The sequence below is a fragment of the Pantherophis guttatus genome, chromosome 1 (genome assembly GCF_059756535.1).
Source record: "Pantherophis guttatus breed Tessera chromosome 1, ASM5975653v1, whole genome shotgun sequence".
NCBI lineage: Eukaryota > Metazoa > Chordata > Lepidosauria > Squamata > Colubridae > Pantherophis > Pantherophis guttatus.
The window spans coordinates 154,432,005-154,459,820 of NC_142063.1; the positions used below are offsets into that span (position 1 = coordinate 154,432,005).

Below are 27,816 nucleotides of genomic sequence, written 5' to 3' on the forward strand. Positions count from 1 at the left end.
TCAAAAGGAAAAAAAATAGTGTTTTATTAACTACCACACTGTTATAATACACTTTAAACGTACAATAAGGTAGCCTTTAAATTTGAGGTGGTTTGAACAAATGAACAGGTTTTCCAAATGTTTGTAAATAGTGAACTGTTGCAATTATTGTACTTTTTTTTTTTTTTGTAAAACGGGTAGAGCACTTACAGACTTGGCTATGCAAATTAAGAGTGTACATTTTTTATAGTTGAAAATATAAACAGTAATTAAAAAATAAAAAAAATCAGCTTAATAAAAAACATATATGTTTATCAGTTAAATGTACTGGATACATACAATTTAAGGGAAGCATAAAGGAAAGGTGGATATTTAAATGCAGCTCAACTAACCAAAGCTTGGCAGAAAAAAGCGTTGTAAAACCCTTATTCCACTATCACTAATATTAATATGGACTATTGTCCCTATGGAAATGATTTTCTATTATTTGCATTTGTATATGTGTGTCTGTGTCTGAGTGCTTATGTGTCTTCTTTTACTGATAATTTACATGATGGCTTTTAAGGCCCTGGCAGACAGATGTATTTGGAGACAAAGTTAGATAAAAATTGCAATTGACATGGATACCCTTAATTTTTGGTCCTCCAATATTCAAGAAAAGGGTAACTTTATTTTTGTTTCATCACCCAAAATGCAGCAACTTATTTTTATTTAAGCCTTGAATAATTTTAAACATCAGTTATATTGCCCAAATTAGTTACTTAAAGAATATTATTAACAAGACATTATTTTGGCAAAATTAAACTTTAAACATGGCTTTTCAACAGGATTTAAAAGGTGACTATCCCTAGAGCTCCATGTTAAAATGTAATTTTCAAAATCTTACAAGAGTAATGCTTAAAATATTGTACATAGTTAACCTAATTAAAATAATTAGCTTCAAAATGACAACTTGATGAGCTAAGTAAAGCCTATACAATGAAACATTTGCTTGGAAACTTGATTTGTCAGTTATGCATAATAAAAATTCCAGTCAAGAAAATTACAAAATTTCTTTTATCATAACATGATTTCTTTTCACCAATCAACTTTTATCTTACAATAGATAAATACCAACATGTTCTCATTTTTACACTAAACCACAAAGGATTGATGCATTTGATTAGACTACCATTTCCATTGTTAAATTTCTTTTTATACAAGTTGGTAAAATTTAATCTCTTCTAGATTCCAAAAGTACCTACAAAACTCATGCAATTTTACCATTTTAATATACTATGGAATATCATACAAAGTAAGGCATTTCAGTGTCATGTATAACCAAGTTACTGTCAATCCAAAAATTTTTGCACATCAATAAAAAGATATCTAAGAACTTAGGAACAATATTCTTCTCACTACTGTATAAAAATAACCACAATTAATAGGTATTTTGTGTATATTTATTCCATTGTCTCATTTCCGGAAACGGTAACAAGCTGTAAAGGTATTTCAGCATTGGTAAGAATATCTTGATTGCTGGTGCCAGATGTATTAACAGTTCCTATCCCTGAAACAGAACCTTGTTGAATATTAGCAAGGATAAGCGTTGTTCCGCCTGCAGTAATCAAAGTATCCTCTGGTGTTGCTTCCACCGATGCAAGCACTGTACTGCTAGCATGAATAGCTTTTTTATTTTGATGGGTTTTAATGTGTTTGGCAAGATGATCACTTCTCATGAAGCGCTTGGAACATTCTGGACAGACGAATTTCTTTTCACCTGGTCAATATATAAAAAAAGAAGTTTTTTCTTTCACACCAATGCAAAAGTAACCTTAACACGGCTGAAATTTGAAACGCTTGACAGCTCTTCCTTTTTCTTTAAATAGAAAAGCACACACGATATATAAGCATTGCTATAGATGTTTAGAAATCAGTAGCAATGGTTAAATGAGATTTTTAACGACTAACCGGTGCTTTAATTTCCCACCCCATATGCCTAAAGAAATAAGTTTTTAAAAAATAGATTTGGTCACCTGTATGTGTTCTCCTGTGTCGCTGTAGCTCATCACTACGGGTAAATCTTTTCCCACAAAACATCCACGTACAAATAAATGGACGCTCTCCAGAATGCCAACGAAGATGAGCTCTCAAATGTGATGTTTTTCCATAGACTTTCCCACATCCTGGTATGTGACAGATGTGTTGTTTTTTCTTTCCCAAATTGGTGCCTCTGTTAAAACATGCAATGAAACAAACGTTACTCAAAACACTGACATCATCAAAACATGTTGGATATTACACTGAACTGTAAGAAAATGCATTCATGTACCTCAGCATAGATGTATACCGTTCAAGGGCATTAACTAGCTCAGGAGCAGCATGAGCTGTCACCGCGGAATCTAATGCCACATCCTTCAATCTGTCACTTCCCTATTGGCACCGAAAGAGCAAGATGCACAGATTTCCCACAGATACAGGTGCTCAATTTAATGATCACTCTCACTTTTGCCTCATTTATTTTAAGGACATTTGCTACACAATGAGACACGGAATGCATACCTTCCACCACCTTCTTTACAATTGGGGCAAGTGCAAGCTACCCTTCGCAATCTTTTTCCTTCTTGATGCGGCTGGTCCCCTTCCTCATCCACCACCTGCACCCGCAAATGTGTCAGGTCATTGGTATTCAGTGTAGAATCACCACCAAGCTGCCATTCTTCTGGATCAGGCTCCTCTTCTTTAATCCTAATATCTAAAGGTAGGAGGAGGAATATTACAGATCAACAGTCAGTCCCATTACACAGAAAGGAGAAAACCATAAAGGTCTTAAGCTTTGCAATGTTATCTGCTTATCCTATCTTATCAATCAGTCAATCCATTCCAATATCAGAATGCCAGACAACAATTTATGTACTTTTATTCATAACCATAAGAACCGCAGTAGCGATTCTCTAATCAACTAAGCATGCTTTTAAGAATACCATTAAAAAATGTTACAAACAAAAGCAACCATTTTTTTCTAGCTAGAAAGCGAAAAAGTAATCTTTATTTTTCAAAAAAGGGCTTTTCAATGAAATGTGTACAAGAATTCTGTTGAAACCAGAGAGAAGATTTTAAAAGGTGAAAATGATGTTTCAAGAATGCTTTTTAAAATATTCAAGAGAATATTTTGCAAGGGTTTGGTGAGGTTTTTTACCTCACCAAACCCTTGCAAAATATTCTCTTGGGCTGGGAGCTTCACTGATGTGTAGTTGTCTAAACAACTCAAGCAGATGTTTAATATCAGGTAATGATAATAATAAACTGACACATTAAAAACACATCCAAAAATGGCGAAGATTGAGAAATTAAAACAAATAATTGATAATTGTGAACCAGTACAATAATAGTACATCTGCTGGAGAGTTTCTGAAGTTCTGAAGTATAAGTGGGATGGCTGCACCAATGCTCAAGTCAACAACCTTCAAATCCACTCAAAAACATATGCTTCTCGTCCTTAGATCAGCTCTAGCTGGCCGCAACTATTTAACTGCCCTTCCCTCCGCATTTTCAAGAGCAACATGAAAGCTCAACATAATGCTTTGCCAGTCCTGATGTTGTGCTGAGTGTTAGCTCTTCCATTTGCTCTGAACAGGAAGCCTTAAGAAGCCTATATATGGAAGCAGCATTTTTCCCAGACACAGCAAAGCCAGGCCAAGGAAAGATGACATTCTAGTATGCCAAAGGAAGGGGGGGGAAAAAATCCTTAAAAGCCAAGGGCAAGCTTTCAAAAGAAACCGAGCCAATATCAATTAAATGCAAAGGTTTTTTTAAAAAAATCTCTCTAGGTATTCACCTACATTACATTTATAGTACTGTTTTAGCATTCAAACTATGATTAGCCTATTTTTGTCTAATAACATCCATCTTTGTATTCGCCAGTGGTATAAAGGATATTTAATACACTTAATTTACCCTGACATTTAATAGCCTTCTGTTGCTGCAATACAACATATGTATCTATGAAGAACTTCTGTTGAGGAAGGTTAAGGTTATAAATCTGTAAAGTATTGCAAGAATAACTTGTAAAAACAAAAAAGATAACATAATTGCCATTGATATTTGTTTAAGTAACACAAATAAAATTATAGTGCTTGCTGGACAAATTTCATATTCAGTACAAACAACTGAAAATATTTTTCAGTAAGATATTTAGCAGAAACATCCACATCCACAGACTGTTTCCCACAGAACATATTTTATAGTTTGTCATTGGTATTAAAGTTTGATGTTGAGGAAGATATATAATCGAATAATATAATATTGATCCACTTATACGTGTGAGATTATCTGTCACAATGGATTGTAGTACCATCAATATTCTGGTGATATTCAACTGTATATCTCCATCCCTGGTGACCCAAGTGATGCTGTCGCCATCCTCTCATAGGTCTTGGAGACTGTAGGCGCCTGGATACAGGACAATAAGCTATGATGACCTTAACAAGGTTGAGTGGCTTTGGGTACATGGAGCATCAAGATCTGGGTTTTTGACGTATTTCGTTCTGGATGGGGTTGCACTATACCCGTCAGGCCCAGTTAGCAACGTAGGGGTTCCCCTGGACCCATGTCTTCTGCTCGAAGAGCAGGTGGCATGTGTGCCTAGGAGAGCCTTTGCACAACTTTGGTTTCTGCACCAGCTGCAACCTTTCCTATATCAGGAGTCCCTGCATTCAGTCACTACAGCCCTACTGGATTACTGCAATGCACAACTAGTGGAGAGTGTGGCAGCATGAGCAGTATTTGGAGCTCCTAGAATGGCCCATGTTACAATACTGCTGCACAAACTGCATTGGCTGCCGGTTTGTTTCCTGGTGCAGTTCAAGGGTTTGGTTATGACGTTTTAAGTCCTCCATGTCATGGGTCCAGGTTACTTGATGAACCATCTCATCCCACTCGGACAGGTCCATCCCACTCATGCCAGCAGGAGGCCTACTGCAGATTCCATCAGCCAAGAAACTCCAGCTGGCAGGATCCAGGAAAGAGCCTTCTCTGCCATAGCGTTGGCCCTCTGGAACATTCTGCCTACTAGGGTGAGGCCTGCTCCCATCCTCATGTCTTTTCTATAAGAGCCTGAAGACCTGGCTTTGCCAGTTGGCCTGGGGACCCAATGGAGGTGGCTATTAGACTAACAGCTAACCCTTCCTCCCTGCACATCCCGCTCCCTCCCCACTCATCCTTTAAATTCATTTTGCTATACTTTACTTTTTCTTTCATTGTTTTACTATACTACTGTTACATTTATATTTTTTATAATTCTACATTCTACCATTGTAAGCCGCCTAGAATGGCGCCACAGAGAGATGGATAGCAAATAAATTTAATAAATAAAATGTTACTCAACTCCAAAGATGAACAAGAACCACTATATAATAGAAACATGCACAAGAGTACATGCACCTCTGTTGTACTTCTCAATCAAACTGCACTTCAAGCTTCAAAATTTGGGTAAAAGGGCTCCCAAACTATCAAGCAAACACATGGGCAGTTTTGTTCAACTACAACTCCCATGTGCCTCTATTGTAACTTCTGCCTCACAATTTTTAAAAAAGCCAGTAGGAAATGGACATATGTCTCTTTCCATCACCTCCACCTCTGAATTGCAAAGGAAGTCGCATTGAGGCTACCTATTTGGTTCTGAAGAAGCTTCTCTTTATAAGTGCTCAATGCCTTCCTATACTTTTTTCTGATGAACATCTTTTAGAGGGCTTTTGCCCCACCAAATTCTTTTGTAATTTTATACCATGTGCCTATAAACTGAAGTCCAACTCATTTTTTCTCCATGTTCATCAACACAACAATTCTTCCAAGCCAGAATGAGTAATTCACTCAAACCAGTGTAATCCTATGGGTTTTTACTCAGAAGCAAGTTCTACTCTCTTCAACAGAATTTATTTCCAGCGAAAGTGACATAGAACTGTTATCTTGAATATTGGTACAGATCCATTTGGTTTCAATTCTCTTTCCACCAAATATTACTTTTCAGAAAACCAAAGAACTATTTATGCTTTCATGCATGCAAAAGAATGCTACCGTAATTCTCTGTTCCTACCATAGTAGCATGCAATGTGTGTTCAGGAATTGTGATCTCATGAAAATCCAGAAATACTGAGATGTTGAGGCTAGCCAAACAAAGGAACACCTAAGAAGCAATTGCTTTAGCATCCTGTTTCACAAGACAAGTTGCTCCATAAACACACCCTCCCAAAAATGATAAAATATAAATATTTTATATTTTCAAATAATTCTGAAAAATAGAAATTCTTACTGAAATATCCGTTTGGGAACATTTGGCTAATTCAGATATCTGTTCCTCTATAAAAGCATTAAAATTTCAACTAGCAAGAAACATACATGGATCTCCCACAAATCTGAGTCCTTTCCTAGATTATTTCACTACTAAATGCTGACTCATTAAAATCAAATGCATTTGTACAAAATGACTGAATATATAAATACATTCTCATTAAAACTAAAAATCAGGGTGGATTTAATTTAAATCAACTTGATTTAAATCATGATTTAAATTGCTAGTAAAAAGGCTTTATTTAAATCAATTTGATTTAAATCATAATTTTTAAAGAGCAACTGTCTTCTTTGTCCTGCAGCAGCTCCTCCTCTGACCTGCTGTTGACTCACCGACAGTCCCAATATTGCAGAATATACAGCCTCATGCTACATAACTAAGCTCCATTTCATGCTGAATAAACTAAATTATTAATGTATCTTAAATAGAAAAATACCTTTAGATAGATTTTTACTCCAAAAGCATTTTAGTAAAATAAATTTGATAAAAATCAAAAAAATCAGATTTAAATTTTAAAAATCTGATAAAAAAAATTAAAAATCGATTTTTATCCACCCTTCTAAAAATATATTTATCATCAGAAGAGAAAAATGGATCCAAAATATAACAATTATGCAAAGTCATGTTTGTTAAAGGACTATTTCAGATAAAAATTCATTTGGTCTCCTCAGCTGTCAGACATGATTGATAAAATTTTGGAGGATGAAGGCAACCTATTCAAACAGTGAGAATCCCATTAAAATTCAGCCTGCATGAAAAAGTTATATTACAAATGATAGTCATATGTCAATATAAGAAACATTTATTAATTAATAATTACTGGCTACCCTTCCAAATACTGCATGAATACTTTGCTTTCTTGTCTTTTAGTTTCTCTTAGAATATAATTTAAAAAGCTCATCTATCTTTTTAATGACAGTATGCAAATATGTCAGCAGCTACCAATACTGATAAAAAATATCCCCTGTACCAGGAAAGATATTTTTCATCTTCTCTTGCCCTGTAAGTCCTAAATCTATTGCAGATAACCCACCAATATTAGGTTTGGACACAGAAGGGCTACAAGGCAGAGGGGGAACATACTTGTTCCTTTAGCAATGATCCTAACTGGATATCACACAGATATTTTTTTAGGTAGGTGTGCAATGTTCAAGGATAGGCAGTTTATTACAAGTAATAAAAAGTTAATATTTTAAGTTTTTTCTTCTGTTCAATCATGTCCAAATTTCAGAAACTGCCTGGACAAGTCCCTGCAGCTTTCTTAGCAAGGCTTTTCAGAAGCAGTTTGCCACTGCCTTCTTCCTAGGGCTGAGAGAAACTGACTAGCCCAAGGCCACCCAGCTGGCTTTGTGCATAAGGTGGAAGTAAAACTCATAGTCTCCCGGTTTCTAGCCTGATGCCCTAAGTACATCATCAAACTGGTTCTGTGGTGTGGTTAGAAAACCTAGATAATTTGATTATTTAAAAAGTTTGTTTTTGAAAGCTTTTTAGTCAATGAGGTTAATCAATAATCCTGTTTCTACACCATACATTCTTCAGTTTCAGGCTTCCAAATAATGGCCCATAGGACTAAGGAAGTGGAGAATATGCATTACTTCCCAAAACATATATTGAGAGAAATCACATCCTTATCTCCTGCCCTCTGGACTCCAATCCTTTTAACAGGGACCGATGAAAGACTAAACAGAATGACAATTATAATGGTTTATTTGTATCAGTACCAATCAGAAGTCAAGCGACTAAAAATGTATTAAGGAAATATGGCCAAAGATAGTAATTTCCTTCTTCATGCTATCTTCTCAAAAAAGAAAAATATCCTTATATGCATTCCTATGGAAAAAAGGTTTAATCTTATTTTAAGATGGATTTCATAGCTCTCATTTCCCCATTCCCCAAAGCACTTTCATATTTGTGTTTATTACTTCCTTATGAAGTAAAGCCAAACTTGCAGAATCAAAAGAAATAGACAAATTTCAGTAAAGGGCAATCTGGAAAAGGATGGGAGGGGACAAAAAATATATATTTGTACCTCTGTAATACTTTTCATATCTGCTTCTTCTGGCCTACAGCCAATTTACTCCTTTTGGTTATAGCCCATACTATAGTTGCTATTCAAACTTATATTGCAACTTCTTTATACAGATGCTGCTTTAAGATTTGGTGCAAATATCCTGCAATACTATCAAGCTAAGAGATAGCATCCTCTTTTCCAAAGTGCTCTCTACAATTCACCAACAGCTGAACAGGAGATTGGTAGGAGCAAACTAGGTGATTGGTGGGTTGCTGGGAGAGTTCTAATGCTACCTCTTTAGAGGGATAAATTACTATCACCAATGAAATATACATATATACCCTATTTCCCAGGGTCAAGTGTGCACACATAGTCCATAATAAAAGTGTGCAACATGTAATCCTCCAGATAAAAAAGATTATTCTGTCTTAAATGATAATGCAGCAGAATCAGGTCAAAAGACTATGTAGTCCACCATCCTGTTTGTGACAAAAGCCAATAATATAGCTCAAAAAGAGAATATGAGTGCAACAGTCTTTTATTCTGCATGATGTATTTCCAGAATCCTGGGGATATATACTACGTAAGCACCATAACTAGCAGTCACTGATGCCTTCATTGACAAAAATTAAATTAAATTAAAAAGCTATCTGTTGGCAAAGCAAATAGCACAATTCAAGTATCTATTACACGTAACAATTATTATTGCCTGCCCAAGTCTTCCATCACTGAGCTTTATCTCATGACACTAGTTTGTATTATTGGGAGACGGGGGGGGGGGATCTATACACTTTCTTCGCACCTCACAGTGCGTAAAAAATATTCATATTCCTCTTATGGTTTTTTTCCACAAAATTATTACCAAGCTCACGTACCAGAGCACTGTTTTTGTTTTTGAAACCCCTCGTTGTTTTCAAAATAAATTTGCCAAGTGGTTTCATAAGATGAGGTTAAGCGAAAAACACATCTGGATCTTCTGTTTCAAAACCAATTTTAGTGTTTCAGTTCTAAAATCAATTTATGCTGTTGACAACTTGCTTTTGCTTTAAACTTATTTAAAAAATGAGATGAGATAATAGAATATGTATGTCCAAATCTGGTATCAAAAATCCTTCAGAATCCAAAACCTGAAAAATATCAACTTGACAGATCACAAATCAATTTAACCAAGAAAAAGCATCAGAATTTTAGACTGTATGAAGTGAAATATATTTTGGCAGCTGAAATAATTTATTTCTTCTTAAATGGCAACATCAAGTTTTCTATGCTTCAATAATTATGACTAATTTTACCATAATTCAAAGCATTAGTTTTACAATACCTGCAGGACTGTCAGCATTTTCTCCGGGATGCAGTTGAATACCTCCAGAGTCTATAGAATTTATTGTAACTGTTTGTAGGTTTGGCAACTGAGCAGTACTTAGACTAACAGGCGTCGAAGTCAAGGCCCCACCTGCTGCAACTTGACCAAGAGTGAGGGTCTGCACAGGTGTCAATGTTATTTGTTGGCCAGGAGCATTTTGAAGCTGCAAGTTCTGCAAATTCTGTACTCCCTGGACTTGAAATGTTTGCCAAGTTATTTGCCCAGATGGGGTCACTGTCTGTGCCTGGATTAAAAAAGTTCCAGGATTCAACTGAAGCTGAAGATTCTGCAAAGCCTGTTGTGATATACTTTGGCTGGCTTGCACACCATGGATTGTCTGTTGCGCAATACCTTGTACAATCTGAGCCTGACTCGTTTGTTGAGATTCTTGAAGCTGTATATGTTGTACAATAGGCTGTGCTGTTGAGACCTGAATATTCTGGGCCTGTGTCTCCTCCGAGACAGATGTTTGGATGTAATTTCCCTGAAGATCTGAACTATGGACCTGCCCACTAGTGGAGGGCAAACTGTTTGAATTTTGTTCTAATATACTAGTATTGTCTATGGTTACAGGCAGTTGTTGTGAGGATGACGATGTTGGCACAAATAAGTCTGTATCGGTGGTTGTTTCCGTCATTTCAGGAGAAACCTGTTCTGCAGTCCTATCAGAAGTGTCCGAACTATCCATTGCCTGTGCAGTGCTTATCAAGTGTCCATCGGCATTAATGCCTGCAGTCATGGTTTGAGAACCACTTAGTCCCAGAGAATCTAGATCAACGCTATTGATGGGAACAAATGCGATGTTTCCTGGCAGTCCAAGAGGAACATTAGTAACTACCTGTGCTTGCCCAGGAAAAGATGAACCACCAATTGTAACCCCTTGGACTTGGCCACTCTGTGATAAAATATTCTGAATGTTACTAGAGGATGTTCCAGAGGCAATAATGGTTTGATTGGAGCCAGGAATGATCTGAATTTGACCAGTTTCTTGATTCACACTACCATTATCAGAAGAGGCTGCAAAACCAAGCTGAACCTGCTGACCATCAGCTGTCTGTATCTGGGGTATTACTTGATACTGGACATTGGACACGGTACCATTTGATGAATCCGAACCAGGTGCAACAGAAAATATCTGCTGATTCTGCAGACTTTGAAGGGGAAGAACGTATTGTCCACTTGAAGTTACTGTGGCAGCCCCAGGGATCTGTACTATATTGCCAGCTTCATCTTTAATAGTTGTAGGTGTAGCAGACAACACCTCCCATCTATTTGGCGTTCCTGCTAACTGTACAGAGGCCAAATCTCCTGTCTAAACAAAAGCAAAAACAAAAACCAAATTAAAACGTTGCAAACGACAGATGAGCAATACAATACTTGTATGTACATAGTATGCCAAATAGTTCAATCTTTGTGCCATATAAAGTTAAATAAAATAAAAAAATCAGCTGTTCTCCACACAGAAATCTTTCTTCCATTGTTGGTTTAATTACTTTATAATTATTAATTCCTTACACTTATCTAGATTCTGAACTGTTAATTGTAGAATAGCACCTATAACAAGCAAGTAGCAACTTATACATTTTATTTATTTTTTATGGCTTTTTGGTTAATTCATATACAGAGTTAACAGTATACGGAGTTTGTTTAAACAGTGGGTTCTTAAAAAGAAACTATTTCTGAAATTGTGCATTTATATAGATATATTTGAATAACTGAAGAACAAGAAATAGATTTTGACTTGTTATGTCAGGATGCAAACAAGTTAATCCTATCAATTCAGCCTCTTCATTTTTACACGTGTCAGTAAACATAATTAAAAAGATGTCTATTATATACTAATTCCTACTTTAGCTAAACTAGAAAACTATAATTAACAGCTCTGGAACATTAAAACATAGTTTGAGGGTAGTTTGATAATTGTCGGGTTCTGAAGTTGTTAATCATAATTTCTCAATTAAAATAAAAGGGAAGCTATCATTAGCAAGATACATCCTATTTGTTTATCAACTTGCCCCAAAGTGGAGGCCAAAATTTATTCATCTCTTGGTTTAATAAATTGTGACTGCCTACACTAAGAAACAGGAGGTCTTTTCTCTGACACTACCTTTGATTTGAACAGTTTGACCTGATCAAGTAATTCTGTACAATATGCATGTATCAAGATACTGCCTTTCCAAAAGTATCTTATCCACATCTCTGGTGTGTTGGATGTCCCTCTTTACAAAACCCTTTCAATTCCAACTTTATGAATGCATACAGGTAGTCCTTGACTTGCAACAGTTCATTTAGTGACCATTCAAAGTTACAACAGCACTGAAAAAAGTGACATATGACTGTTTTTCACAGTTACAACCCCTTAATCAGTGGTCAAAATTCAGACGCTTGGCAGCTGGTTCATATTTATGACCATTGCTGTGTCCCACGGTCATGTGATCACCTTTTGCAACCTTTTGACAGGAAGCCAGATTTACTTAACAATCAAGTTATTAACTTATCAACTGTGGTTATTCACTTAACAACTGTGGCAAGAAAGGTCGTAAAATGGGGCAAAACTCACTTAATAATTGTCTCACTTAACAACAGAAATTTTGGGCTCAATTGTAGTCATAAATTGAGGACTACCTGTATTGCACTTACACATATAACTCCTTAGCAAAAATTATTTTAAGCGATAAAATACTGACCTACATTAATTTCACAATTTTAAAGTATCAATATTTCTAAGTCAGAGGAATAATGAAAAAACGTATACATGGTCATTAAAAGTGATAAGTGATTTGTTTTGGAGTAAGAAAATATACGATTCAGGAACCTACAGGACAATCACAGCTATACTGATACTTATAATAGATACTTATATTTTAAGCTAAAATAGCAGCAGTATTTCTCATTTCTACTTTCCACTCATACCCATGACACAATTAGCCTGAATTAGGGCACAGAAAATCAAGTTTATTACTCTCAACTGTAGAGCTTACATCATTTTAGCTTTCTTCCCCCTCAAAACACAATAAATTAAGAAAATTTGAGATAATACTGCCACAGCCTAATTTTTCTGATGTTCAAAAAATTCACAAGGAAGAAAAAATGAACAAATCTAATACATCATCATCTTTGGTCCTTTTTTTAATAGTAGCTGTTGCATTTATAAGAATGCAAGGTGGGTATAAAAGATGCAGCCACTGTAACTTAGCTATTAAAATGTTTTGGAGAAATTTTGAAAATAGAAAAAGAGTTGAGTTTTCAAAGACCATCTTCCTTACAGTTTACACTATTAATCATTCCCCACTTAAGTAACTCTCCAAAAAGATGATCTGTGCCCAACCTTAGAAATAACACATGATTTTCTAGTCTTGGCCTTACATGTGTATATTTCTTCTGAATTACAATGTGCTTATATTATTCCTTTACATGAATTTTCCTGCATGGTTATTTTTAAAATATTTGATGTACAAAGCCAAAGAAGCATAAGGAACAACAGAGCTTCTCTCAGTCTCTCTCTCTCTCTCTCATGCTCTGGGCAGAGTTTCAAAAACTGGAATGACAGTATCTCTTTCCTTTAAAGTCCTGAAAGACATCTCCTTGTAACACAAGACTTTCCTCTTACATGCGGTAACCAGGAGCAGAGTTGTACAGCTCTATGATTTCTATATAGTCAGATTCTATTAAGATACACATCTTCCAAGAATCTTATGATCTTCTAACTGAAAATGTTTTTAACTACTTCTAACTTTTCTGGAATGCTAAAGTTGCACATCTTTAGCTATTTTCCCCCAGGGGTTTCCTGAAAGTTCAGGATGTGAAAAGGGTATTTAAAAACACATAGTAAAAAATGTAGTATAAAAAAATATCCCAACCATACATTTCTCGTTATGTTCATGCAATAAAAAACAATAGAAAGAACTCTTACAAGTGTGAGATACAAATTCTTATTGGTTCCAAAATATTGCTGGCAAGAATAGACCTTATTTTTTTCTTTTATACAATCCATTCCATCAGCTTTCAAAGTGTTTGAAGACCATCTAATATGCCAGGAGCTGGCAGTGTGGCACTTGTGCACAGCATCACATAGATGGTCCCCACAGATGGGACACCCAGAAATTCCAAAATTAAATAAAAAAATAATTTAAATTTTATTACATATGGGCATTGCCATCTCAATTTTCGTTGGCATTTTTCCTTGATTTGGATATCTCCAGAAATGTGAATAAATCGTATGAGCAACCTTGATTACTTCAAGTTGGGAATTACTGGTGTACTACCATATAGGGTCAATTCTAATTTTGTGTTCAAGAGAAAATATGTTTAGAAAAATATTTTGTTATTAAAATTTTATGCCACCTATCTCTCCTATTATAAGGTGACTCTGAGCAGCTAAATAAATAAAAGGAGAGGGAAATGTCATAAAACTAATGAATGCAATTGTGCAAATTTGACATATCAGGTAATAGGTAACTAAGGATATAAAGGAAATGTATATTTGCCTTAATAAAGATGTTCACAGAAATGGAAAGCAAAATAAAATGGTATTTATATTTTAACAGTATCAGCACACACAGGTCTGAATCCAGATTTCATATTCTATAACCAGAAGAGTATCTACTTCTAAGTCAGTGGGATCTGTCCTGCCAAAGGAAGCAGGTAACCTTTGCCAGTTTCTTCCATATGCAGCTGCTTCACTTTCCTAAAATGTGTTTCATATACAAGTGTACAATTACCCTAACTTTTTTCACAGCTATTGATGTAAAGTAGCATTGTGACTTAACTTTTTAATTCCCTTCTCAGAATGGCAGAAGTCTTATTGTCAGCAAATAACTAGTATTTACTAGTCAAAGAACACCTTAGCAATTTATGATGCTTGTTTTGTACAAAAAAAATGCCAGTTTTGAAACTTGGTATTTTCCTGGTTTTTTTAAAAAAATAGACTATTGTTTCTATTATTAGAGGTGGTAATGGATGTACAAGATCTTCTAGTTGTTGATATGTAAAATGTGTATGCTATGGCATGAATGACATAAGTACATAATTCCTTTTATTTGTCATTAACTTCATTTTCAGGAGGCCCTTATATCCAATTCAGTATATCTTCCCTAATTCAGAAATCATCCCAATCACATTTATGTGGACTCGGCATTACCACCACCAATGTCCTGAGCAGCATAGCTAGAAAGAAAAATGAAGTCATATTGCTTTTCTTTCATTATAGTGATCTTGATTCAGTACACCTGGTATATGCTCTCATTCACTATTAGCAGCAGGAAACCAAGAAAGTTGCCACATATAAGGCTCTACCACAGCTTTCCAATCAGTGGGCTACCAGGAGTATACTCACACACTGAGTACCTCACCCAAAGAGATTATGTGTTGAGGATCGTAGGGTGGAGGCCAGCAACCAGAGTAACTTGTGAGGGTTTAAAACCAATGTTAATTTTAAATAGTCATCCAAGGTCCATCTTCCCAGAACACGCCCTTTTTGAGAGGGTTATTTTTAAAGTAAAGCCTTCCTAAAAGCCTTCTGACTCATCAGAGCGGGAAGGCAAGGAATGTTGCGGGTCCCATCCCTGAAGGAGATACACCTGGTGGGACCCAGAAGAAAGGCCTTCTCCGTGGTGGCTCCCTCTCTGTGGAACATCATTCCCCCAGATATTAGAATGGCCCCCACTCTAATACTCTTTCGGAAGATGCTGAAGACCCGGTTCTGCCAGCAGGCCTAGGGAACCCAGAGCGGGATGGAGCCCATTAAATGGTTTGTGTGATCTGCTGTCGCCGGGGTTGGGGGTGGGAGATGATTTTCCTATATTGTACTATATTAATTTATTTGATTCTTTTTGTTAAGTTTTTATTGTTTTAAATGTGGTTTTATATTCTGTAAGCCGCCTTGAGTCATCATGGGCGAATAGGCGGCAATATATATATATATATATATATATATATATATATATATATATATATATATATATATATATATATATATATATATACAAATAACTAGAAATTATAGCTTTTATTTTCTAATGTCAACACTGCTATATTACTCAGTCCCCCAAGGCCACATTTTTTTTCTTTTTTCTTTTCTTTTTTGCATTATCTCCATTCTATCCTATCTCACAGTTTCTTTTCTAAATTATCATAAATGAGGGAATGAGTCTTGGGTTCACAGAAATTGGAGGAAAAATGATTCCATTTTTTACTTAGTTAACTATTACCTATGCAATCAAAGAATTGTAATTAACTCTAATTCTTGTTGAACCAATCAATATCAAAATGCAATTTTGACATATTCTGAACTGCACCAGTAAAAATTTCATTTGCTTAAATTAACTGCTATGTATGGAAGAATTATCCCTTCATGTACAACTTACATTATTCAGAAGAAAAAGACAAAAATAGGCAAAACGTTTTTTGTGATTATTTTACAGAAATATTGTTAACATAAGGGAATGTATTAAACAATTCTATACTACATTGAACAATCTTACATCAACTCTTTGTCTCTGAGAATGAACATCATCAAGGTATCAGAAGCTACTTGAAACCAAAAGCTTTAGCTATATTAAGTATAAGAAAACCATAAATAAAGTTATTAACTGTAATGTCAGAACCTAAATCAGTTGTTTAACTTACACAAGATGCCATTAATCATTATTTTGATAGTCATTTATTCTGCGATGAGTTTATATCAGATTCATGGTTCCATAGTAAAGACTTAAGCAGTCAGTCTTCAATGACTCAGTATGTCTTTGTAAGAACACATAATTAAAATTGCTACATAATATTGCCACTATGTAATTGGGACGAGTGCACAAAATTAAAATGTATGGTAAACATTATTAGATTTAACTCCCAAACTAAATATATTTAATTAGAAGCAAATCCCATCAAGTTCAAATGAACTTTACTTTCTTATTAAGTGATTCTAAATCTTAATGCAAGACTTTAAATGCATTGATTATGGCATGTAAGTCATATACTGTCTTTCCCTTACTGATAACATTAATCAGAAATCAAATTTCCATTTGCAGGATGGGATGCTTTAGTTTACCCTACAGTATTCCTGGATCCAGCTCTAGATGGTGCCTGCCCAAAAGCATGAATAATTTCCTGTCCAACTTCAAAATGTACAAAAAGAAAGAGCAGAAATAGAAAAAAAATGGCACAGATGAGGAAAAAAATCAATATAAGAAGTAAATAATAGAATAAATGAAATAGATTACTTATGACAGGAAGCTAGACTATAACAGACACACACACATATATGAAAGTCAACAAAAATAAAGGCAGCAAAAGCAGTTATACAAAAGTGTATAGAAACAGTTTGACTAAACACAAGCAGTTAATGCAAGAACTGTACTATTATTTTTTCTAACACTCGGTAATAATTAGAGAAACAATTAAAGTGAGCTGCTGTAAATGTGTGTGCATTGTATTGTATTGTACTGTAATACCACCCTTTTTACTAAATTCCCTAATGCCTTTCTATCAAAAAGAATACCATGCACCACAGCTCACATATACACTCCAACCTGTCTCAAATTTTAAAAATGGAGATAAAACAAAATAACACCATTAAAATATATTTGCAAAACTGTCTGGAAACAACCAATTTAAATCTCTAATTCAGCAGTGGACCAAGCATATCCACAAAGGCTGGGCACAATTTGCATAGGGCATAAGCAGAACTCTCAGCAGATGTAGATGAGTAGCCAGCGCAGCTGTTTTAGAAAGGAAGACATATGCTTATTTGTTTCCAGACACCTTGCAAAGGACACCTCACAGAAAAAAATAATTAAAAAAAATCAAGTCACCTTCAAGTTGGTCTCAGTTCTTGATGGTCACATTCATAATTTTTCCTTGAGATATGGAAGTGATGTACCACTGCCTTTTCTGGGGTTCTTATTTTGACACCCTAGTCAACCTGCAGCCCTAGATTTTTCAGACGGTCTCCCATTCACTAAGATGAATCCTGCTTAGCCTTCTAAATTAGTGAAAGTTAACAACATTCAAAGCAGGATCTAAAGAAAGGCATATATGTATCACTATGATCAGGTACATCATTTGCAAGATCAGTCATGGTATACCAGGGGTGTCAAATTCCTATCATCACGCCAGCATCATGTGACATATTGGGAGTTTTTCCCCCTTCGCTAAACTGGGCATGGGTGTGGCCAGTGCATGACGCATCCGGCCCGTGGATCGGGAGTTTGACAGCCCTGTGGTATATTAATATTGGCTGCTGCTACCTGCCACTGAAAGCTAAGTACACAACTCCAGAGCTAAATCTAGGAGCATGATCAGATTTCAAGCAGATCTGTTTAAAACTGGTCTGAAAACCTGTCCACTACAGACTGAATATCTGTTTCTTTAAATTTCTATTTTGGCTACTCAGTGACTGTTTTAATTTTTTAGTTTGATTTGCACATTACAGATAGTTCTCAACTAACATTTGGTCATTAATGATCATTTGAACTTATGACAGACCTTCCCAGAGTTACTTACAACCTATTTCCAGAGTTACAATGGCCATACACACATCTGAGGACATGTGGCCACATTTTGGATACTTAGCAACTATATGGCCATTCACAGCATCCATGATCATGTAGCCATAATTTGTGACTTTTTTACCGGTTTCCTGTAAACGACCATGATAAACAATGATCTTAGCTTCGAATCTGGTCGCATGATGCCTCAAATTACAACCACAATGACTTACCACCATGGGATTCGCTTAACAACTGCCGTAAAATGGTTGTAAAATTATGTCTGATCCAATAGATGCCTTAACTTAAGGTCATGACTTAGAACTGAAATTCTAGTCCCAGTTGTGGTCATAAGTCGACTACCTGAAGCTATCACTTACAGTCTACTGAGTTTTGAGCAAACTGAAGCTGGAGGAATAAACACTAATCACAACCATTATTTTATTTAAACCCATTTTCCCCGTTATATATTTACATAAAACCAGAAATAACTTGATAATAGTTTAAATTTGCCAACGGCAAACTTTTTTTCCTGGTTTTTTTTTTTCATGTATCTCTTTGCACCTTTTGGTCCTGAATTCACACAGTAAATTCCCAATTTTCTGGTTTAAAAATCGTAGCAAATTTTGTAAGTCAAGACCACATTTAGGATGAAAAATTTCAATAATCATGCCAAATAATCTCAGATTCTTCAGCTGTCTAAAAATCTGAGACCATACTGTGTTTTTTTTTCACTATGTCACATTTGGAAGGATGTGTATGAACATGTACAATAACTGGCTTCATTCCAGGCTCTCGCAGAGGCTGCAGAGAAGTGATAAACTGGGAAGCATATATTACTTTTCTGTTGTGCTAAGGAGATAATACTGTCTGCTACATGAAGCTATTATGCTTAATCCATTAGTGTGTTTTTAAGTTACAGCAAAGTTGATAACTTATAATATAGCTACAGGAAAATGTATAAACTAAATAAGCATTAAATGACAACTGTATGGATGTATAAGGCAGAGTCACAAACATGAGATCATACTTCCTAGGTATGTTTATTGAAAAGTCCCTACAAATTCCATAGGACTTGTGCAAACCCTAAATAAGAAAGGAAACATGAAGCTCAAAAATTCAAAAATGGTGCAATTTTCACTCAGGATCAGTCTAGCGTTCACTACAATATTTCAACATTAAAAGCCAGCCCTTCTGCTTTTCTTACCCAACTAAATTCCTGAGACATGAACTAAACAAGACATCCATCAAGAAGTTACTTCATCCATCAAATTTAATCCTTTCCTCATTCAATTTGCAAAACCAAGTTCCCCCCCCCCAGAAGCCTTTCAGATGTTCCTAATAACCTCAAGGACTTAGAGCCCTCTCAAAGGAACCGCCCCCCCATTCCCAAAGGACATAAAGAGGGGAAGCATTAGGAGGGGAGGGGGAGTGGAAGGGGAAAAAAAGTTCTGGCTACTTTTATCTTCCACGATCTGCAATGCACACAACCGACCCAGCCCAGAAACAGCCTTCAAAGCAGCTCTCTCGCTTCCGCTAGGGACTACTGACTCCTTTTTTTTTTTTTTCAAACAGCCATTTTACACCCTTAAAAGTGCATCCTGTCTTTCAGCTCAGCCTTCATTTTGTCTGATGGTGGGGTGGAGGGTGACAGCTGACAGTCCAGGAAGAAGGAAGAGGAGGGAAAAGAGGGTCGTTTGGTTTTTTTTTTTCAGGGACCAAACCCCCCCCCCCCCGGTTTATCTCCCATTTGCTTGGAGGGTGGGGGAGAACCCGCCGTCTTCCCGCCTCCCCACCCCCGCCGAGAAGCAGGGAAAAGGCGCCGCGGCGAGAGGCGAGGGGGAAGTCCCAGCGCCGCCTCCCTCCTCCCTCAGGGAGACCGGCTCCTCCTGGAGAGGCAGGGGAGCCTGGGGACCCCTCTCCGGCAGGTCGGCCTTCCGATCGTCCCTCCCCCGGGCGGGCGGGCAGTACGATGCGGTGTCTCCCCGTCCCTCCCCCCGGGCGGGCGAGCGGGCGGGCGATCTGCGCCGTCTCTCTCTCCCTCTCTCCCCCCCCCCCCCCCCGGCAGGCCGTGCGAGCGCGGCGGGGCGGGCACTTACCGCTCCGGCAGATGGAGAAGCGGCGTCGTCCTCCTCCGGTGACGGCGGCCCGATCTTGCTGCAGGTAGCCGCCAACAGCGCCAGCGGCGACGGCTGGGTATCCTATACGCGGCGGGAAGGCCAGAGACAAGCGGGAGGGGAGGTTAGAAAGGCGCCCGCCCGCCGGCCTTCTCCTCCTTCGCCGTCGCCACCGCCTCCCTCTCCCTCCCTCCCTCCCTCCCTCCGGACAGCGCGCGCGGCGGGGGCGCCTGCGAGTCCTGCGCTCGCGACGTGTCACCGGGCAGCACGCGGGCGAGCGGGGGGGGGAGGGAGGGAGGGAGGAGGCGTCGGGCAGCAGCCCGTCTCCGCGTTTACCTGGGGAGTTCCGGCCTCGTCAGAGGCGTCGGCCGAAGTGGCTGCCGAGGCCCCGTTTCCCTGCTGCAAATAGTCGCCGTGGGGGCCGCCGCCGCTGCTGTCCACGTCCAAGGCAGCCATTTCCTCTTGTTTCACGGGCTTCTCGGGAGCTGCGGGCATAACGGGGAAGCGAAGGCGCGGGGGGGGAGGGGGGAGAAGAGAGGAGAAAGGCGGAGGGAAGCGGGGAGTGTGGGGGGGGTGGGCCGGTTGTCGGGCGGCGGGGGGGAGGGGAGGGGGTGGGGGAGGAGAGTCACTGACTGGAGCGCTTGCCCCCTCCCTTCCCCATCGCCCCAGCGCTCCCTCCCGCGCAGAGGAGCCCGCCCTGCTCTCCTCCTCCCGCCCGCCAAGCGCAGCCCTCCTCCTCCTCCTCCTCCTCCCTCCGTGCTGCCGCCGCCGCTGCCCCTGCCCCTCTTCTCCCTCCTCCCCCTGGCTCTGCTCCTCCTGCTGCTGCTGCTCAGTGCCGCTCGAGCCACACTCCCAAGCAGACGCCCGCCCGCCCGCCGGACCCGGGAGCAACAGCAGCAGGAGACGCCGCTGAGGCCCGTACGTACCCGTCATGGCGTGGAGGAGCCAGCGGCCAGGGGCGCCTTCTGCCGACTTGGCAGGCGGGGAGGGAGCGAGAGAGAGGCAGGAAGGAAGGAAGGAAGGAGAGCGAGCGAGCGCTGGCTGGCTGGCTCGCGGCTGGCTCGCGCTCTCTCTCTCTCTCTCTCTCTCTTTCCCCCCCCCCGGCGCGCGCAGGCCCCGCTTGCGCCGCCGCCGCTGTTGCTGCCACTAAGGCGAGGCGGCCGCGGCTGCTGCCGGGGACATGCTTATGGTGCGCGCGGGCGGCGGCGGCGGTGCTGCTGGTGGAGGAGGTGGTGGCGGCGGCCTGGAGCCCACTCCGGGGTTTTCCCCTATTTTGATTGACGGTGCGAGGAAGCCGAAAGGTGGGGCTTGCAGCAAGGGAAGAGGGGGCCCGGCCGACTCCGCCACCACCACCGCCGCCGCCTTGCCCGCCAGCCCGGAACTTCCGCCTTCCCAAGACGCTCCCGTCAGCTGATTGGCTGCGGTCCGCCGAGCTCCGCGCCGTCACTGGCTGGCCCGGGCTGTCGCTCGTACGCTGCGGGTGCCCCCCCCTCTCCTCCCTTGCCGAGGTGGCTTCCTGTTTGCCAGTGTTTGTGTGAGAGACAATGAGCGCGGCCTTCTCAGAGGCGTCTGCGCTGCGGGGGAAAGGAGACCGGGGTTTTGGTCGCCTCACGGCGGGACAGGCAGAAGCGGGACCGCTGCCTTCTAAAAGGCACCCGTAGAGTGTCCAGTTACGGCGGAGGGCCTGCGCTTGCTCTGTCCGCCGCTGATTTCCCCCTTGCCCTGCGGAAGGGCCAGGAGCGCTAGGACGGGATGCCCGTGGGGAGAGATTGGAAACTCTGCTCTCCCGGGCGCCCCTTAACTGCTCGTGACAGCGGGCTCAGAGAAAACGTGGAGGCCGCGTAGCCATTGCCCTAAAGGACAAGGAGGAAGAAGCGCGCAGGAACACAAACCTCCCCATTGAAATATCAAGACTGCCCGTTTTGGGCCCACGGATCTACCTCAGGCTTAGGTCCCAAAGGGTCGTTTTCTTCGTGTGTTCTCTAATGGAGCTGGCCTTTCCATCCCTTTTTTCCCCCTCCTAGCCATTGTTTTTAAAATCAACGGCCCAGTTCTCAAGCTTTTTCTGTCACGGAGCTTGGGGGTCTTGAGTAAATAAGTGTAGTAAGACACCACGTCTAAGTTACCTTATGTAAAAGAACTAGCTTAGAACAAAAGGCCCAATCCACATTTTAAAACTGAAGGACAGAACTTCCATTGGGATTAATACTTCTGAATTGTTCCTCTGAGAAGCAATTACATCTCAGTGAACTCTGGAGAAATAACCATTGGTTATTTATAAGTGTTCTGGGGTTAATTCTCCGGTGAAGTGAAAATCAGTTTAATAAAAGGTATTTTTATATCTGCATTGGGTTTTTCCATTGCTAGAAATCCCACTCTTAAAAAAGTATGCCATTACATCCATTTTAGGCAGTTTTTTAGTTAGTGAATCTTACTGAATTTCACATGGATTTAACCCTGAAATCTCAATCTGCCATGTAGAACGCTGTGTGTTTACTTGGAGTTAAATGGGTCACAGTCTAATTCTAAACCTGTTTCTTGAAAGACCCACTTTTTGAGGTGTTAATTTCCTGTTGTTTTGGTTTTGTAAACAAGATCACAAAGCTAGATAAATGTTTAACATTCCTTTATGTAGACTGTCATCTACATCAATGTTTCTCAACCTTAGGAACTTTAGAGATATGTGGACGACAATTCCCCAGGCAGTATATAAAGTAAAGATCAATTTTAAAAGTTGCATTACAACTGAATCATTATGCATATTATCTTAAGGAGAGACCCAACATAGAAGTAAGGAGAAATTTCTTGACAGAACAATCAGTGGAATGACTTGCCTCCAGAAGTTGTGGGTGTTCCAAAACTGGAGGTTTTTAAAAAGAGATTGGACAATCATTTGTCTGAAATGGTATGAGGGGTTGGACTACTAGAAGATCTACTACTAGAAGTCCCTTCCAGCTCTGTAATTCTGTTAAGCAGTCCTTTCCTCCTTTTACAAATACTTCTCAGCTCTGAAACATCAGTTTTCACCCATTTCTCATGTCTTGATGCAGAGACCCAATTCTGTTATTCTGCATTTGCTAACACACATAGCATAGTAACTAAAGAAATTTAAAACATACAAGTTTAACCCACAACTCTGTAAGAGAATCAATCTAATGAGCATACTACAAAGAGTTAAGGAAGAACTCTTGTTTAATTAAAAATATTACCAATGCTCAAGTCCTTATTGGTTGCAGACTGATAAGCCAGATACAAATTGGAAAGAGCTTTTTTTGTGTGTATTTTACCAGATTTAAAATATATATATTGTAATGTTTCCCTCCCTAAGTAACAATGGGGGGAAATATTTGGAGGACACTTTCAGTGGTTGAAATGAGGAACCCCCAACCTTTTAGGGCTGTAAAAGGTTGTGGTAGCTTGCCCATTCACAAAAGGATTGCTATTTGGGGCATACTCAGAGGAAACCAATTTATCAGAATACTAACTCCTCTAGTATCCCATACAATAACAGAAATCTAAATAATCCAAAAAAGAATAAAAAGCATATGAGCAACCCTCTATATTAAAATTGTTTTTCCAACAATATATTTAAATAAATTGATAACTTGTATAATATAAATATTGAAACAATAGACTTGTTTAAATAGAAATTTTGTATTTATGTAGTTTGCATAGTGATACCGTAATATAAGTGGATTTATCAACAACAAAATAATGTCCAGCTGGAAGCAGTTCCTGAAAATGGAGGTAAAGAAAGCAAAAGGAGGCTTGGACCAATGCAGTTATCCCCATCCATCAACAAGCATAAAACAAGTAATTTCCCCTCCTGTCTTCAAAATCTGAAAAAGTTGAAATAAAAAAGGAGATACCTGCTCCCATTGGAGACACATTCAAAACCTCTCTGAGACCCTTCGCACCATAGAATTCCCTGTCTGCTATAAAAAAAGGAACTTCACACTATGTCCAATATATTGCCCATGTTAAAATTCAATAGAGATAATCTTTGAGGTGTAGCAAAGGTTTTTTTCAACATCTGTTTATAATGACAATATGGAGACTGAAAAAACCAGCTACTACTACAGGGTAGTAGGAATTGCATTGCAATTTTTTTCAAACACAGTTCCAACTTTTTCAGAGTGTTATCTCAATATATTCCCAATAGTTTTAATGCAAAGGTGGGCAAAAATGGCCATGGAAAAGTTTCTGAACAGGTTGCATGGGAGGGAAAGAGAAGCCATTGACCTCAGTTCAGCAAACCTGTTGAATATAATTGCTTCCTTTTTACAGACTTTATTCTAGGATGTGCAAAATGTCATGTGCAGAAACTGTTCCATGTATGGAACAGCTAATTGTGGAGTGGTTTGTATTTGCATTGAAATGTATGTTTGGTTTTGGCTTGGGCCAAAACGTGTATTCTGGACAGAAGTGTTTTAAAAGGAGTGAGGGAGAGCAGGAAAAAGCAAAGGATATGGGTTTCCTACAGTAAAACTCACCCACCCCGTTTCTGATTTTATAAAGGGCTTTCTTTCCCTGCTTCCCCTTAACCATCACCATTGTCTTTATTTAAAGGAGGGCACTGGGATGGCTGGCACATAAGCCATGCAAGAGAAGAAGAGAGAGACATGCCAGCCTTCCTATCCTCACCCAGTTAGGCCTCCAGATGATTTTTTTTTCCCCATTTATGTTTTCAGCTGAAACCCTGAACATCTGAAGTGTTCCAGGATTCAATTTTTCCAAACTGCAGCCTTCCTGGAATAGCATAGCAGAACTTCTGAGACAATCTTTTCAGTTTGAAAAAAAAACACACTTAATGTTTTCTGCATATTGCTATTTCATTCTCCTTCCCAGAAATCTGGGTAGTGTCTTTGGCTTCTCTCCTCTAACAGACTGCTGACTGTTAATGTTGGGGAAAAATAGGTGGAGTATGCAGGAGCTTCCCAGGAAGCAAAAAGAGTGTCCAGAGCCTTGTTTGGAACACACCCACATTTTAATGGTCAAAATGGGGAGAAATCACTGTATTCCCATATTTCTATCATTTTTTGCATCATGAAAGTCAGCTGCGTGACTATGGTAGTCATTTTCCCTCTGCCCAACCCACCTCACAGGGTTGTTGTTGGGAAAATAGGAAGGAATATTATGTATGTTGGCCATCTTGAATAGCTTATAAAAATAATAAACATGGGATAGAAATAAATAAAATTGTGATTACAAGTTAGATGCTTCTATTAAGGATATAATTTCTAGTATAGTCCACATAATTTTGTAGGAGTCCAGATGCTATCTTCTTCCTTTTTATTAGCCAGGGCTTCCCAAAATTTCTTATGTCTTACCTACTGTATATAGAATTCATCAGAATAGCTGCATAACATCTTTTGAATGTTAATACTTCTCACAATAATTTGGTAACATTTCAGAATATTGTGTATTGGATGGAATGGTTCTATATGTTCATGTCTGTATTTATACTTGAAATATAATAATTACAATTACTTGTTTTATTTTTTCATCTGTTAATCACTTTTTATCCCTCAGTCTTTCTAGTCGAGTCTGCCATCTCTTTAATAATTTGTGTTCAAAACTAGCGGGCATATCTATGCCATGGTCAGATTTCAAATCTGTACAAGGTGTCAGTTCAGACCTGAGCTGCCTGTTGCTTGGAAGAAGTGTCCAGGATAAAAGGAAATCTCAAAAAAGCTGTCCTACCAACCATTATTTGCTTCATCCTCATATATATATATATATGAGAAATGTGATTATTGGAATTAAAAAATAGATTGAAGAGCCCTTTCTGTTCAGTAATTGTTGATTTATTCCTGATCAACTAAGTTGTTGCTCCAACACTCATCAGCACAATTTCCACTTTAAGTAGCCACAACAATCAAACACTTCTGAGTATATCAGTGAGGAAAAATTGATTAATTTCTCTCTTATAACCCAGTTTCCTCATTTCTTTTGCTCTTTGTTTCTGGAAAGATTTAAACAAGATGGGCACATTTAAGTCAATCCTTCAGCCAATGCCACGTACTGAAATCCATGTCTCCCTCTGATCTGTTGTAGAATTCAGAAAGGAGAAAATGAGTTAGCAATTGGGTGCTGACAATGCTACTTTAAAGGACAGAAACAACTTTGGTTCTAGCGGGGCAAAATAAAAAAAGTGAGCTTTAGAATAAAAGTTAAAGTTTGCCTCAGTATCAAATTACCTCGAGGGTTTGATGGGCATGGGGGAAAGTTAAATATTTGTAGTGCTTTGGGGAAGATTTTAAAGAAAATAATGCACACTACATTTTCTTCTTTGCCTCAATCCTGACCAAAAATCTGCTTTCTGTGAGGTATAACTGACATCTTTTGTACTAACTGAAGCACATTGTCACAAGATAAGCTTTTTTTCCCAGGACTGTGGCTGGCAACAGCATGTAGTGTGCATTGTAAAGAAAACAAACAGTTTTAAGTCATGATCCTGAATGTGAAGATATCTTTCCAGCTCTGTGGTCTTTAGACTGTAACTATGTGAGAAATAAAGAAATTAGGGTTATTCCTGTAAAACAATATAGCCTAAGTTACTCCATTTTAAAATTATATAAAGTCTGAAATTGTACTCAAGGGACATGCTTGTATCCTGTAAGATGTAACCTGAAAATTGTATAAAAGACGGCGAGAAAGGATGGTAATTGCTCCCTCACTTTGGGGGGGACCTTTGCAAAGAAATAATTAAATAAACTATATTCTTGTCTTGTCTCACAACTCTCTGTCAATTATTTTCTGGGTACAGGCATTTCCTGTGTATCACAAACTACATGCTAGATAGATAATCAGTGGCTGCCGGTTGTAATGGGTAGAACACTCATTGTCAGGATTGGAGGCAGAGAACTTGATACCAGTTGCCTGGGAAATGAGTGGGAGAATGCTGTTGGATGTCCCATTGGGATTGGGTTGACCATTGTGGGAACAGAATATAGAACTAAAATCTTTGAGTCAGCAAACCGTGTGTTCTTCATTTGCTAGCCTATTACATCTAATTATGGGGATAAATTATCACTGCAGTTAAAAGATACCTTGAGAACAATTATTTAATGAGGAGTGAAACATTTGGGATATTTCTAATAATCAAATTAGAAGAGTATACTTGGCAGACTTCCTAAAACAGAGGGACAATGACTGAAATGACAATTGGATTGTCAACATTAAAGAAAACAGTCTGGTACTTGCCACTGTTCAAATCACAGATTGACTTCATACGTTGATTAAAGTATGTGGAACACTGCAACTACTGTGGGGAATGTATATTGCTCTGTGGGCCAAATCAATCTTTATCTTACTTAAATTAATAGTTAACATACACATTCAATGTATGAGTGAGTTGGCTCAGAGGATGCATAATTCTTTTCAATACTGCTATCAGGCTGAAAATACCACAGTGAGCAAGCTGACTTGCTGGCACCCTTATGTGCTGGAAAGGGGTTGTTGGAAAGCCAGATTCCCTTGGAATGCCCTTACCATGAACACACACACACACACACACACACACACACCAGTGT

The 27,816-nt window shown here is 38.9% G+C and overlaps 1 protein-coding gene and 1 long non-coding RNA gene across 3 annotated transcripts in view; one reads left to right on the forward strand and one right to left on the reverse strand.

Annotated features, from left to right (window-relative positions):
- SP3 (Sp3 transcription factor) lies at positions 1 to 21,697 on the reverse strand. Of its 2 annotated transcripts, XM_034427592.3 has the most exons (7): positions 21,208 to 21,697; positions 20,618 to 20,766; positions 20,264 to 20,365; positions 9,640 to 10,993; positions 2,521 to 2,713; positions 1,995 to 2,191; positions 1 to 1,738 (listed from the first exon to the last, which is right to left on the reverse strand). In XM_034427592.3, exons 1-7 carry the CDS (start codon positions 21,212 to 21,214, stop codon positions 1,422 to 1,424), a joined length of 2,319 nt encoding a protein of 772 aa, XP_034283483.1. In that variant the 5' UTR covers positions 21,215 to 21,697; the 3' UTR covers positions 1 to 1,421. The 2 variants fall into 2 exon arrangements, with proteins under 2 accessions (XP_034283483.1, XP_034283474.1); XM_034427583.2 differs by lacking the exon at positions 21,208 to 21,697 and having other exon boundaries at positions 20,618 to 20,831.
- LOC117671605 (uncharacterized) overlaps positions 21,103 to 27,816 on the forward strand; it is a 17,363-nt gene continuing 10,649 nt past the window's right edge. Inside the window, exon 1 of the long non-coding RNA XR_004592951.3 lies at positions 21,103 to 21,199. This is a non-coding gene — a long non-coding RNA (uncharacterized LOC117671605). The remainder of the gene's footprint in view (positions 21,200 to 27,816) is intronic.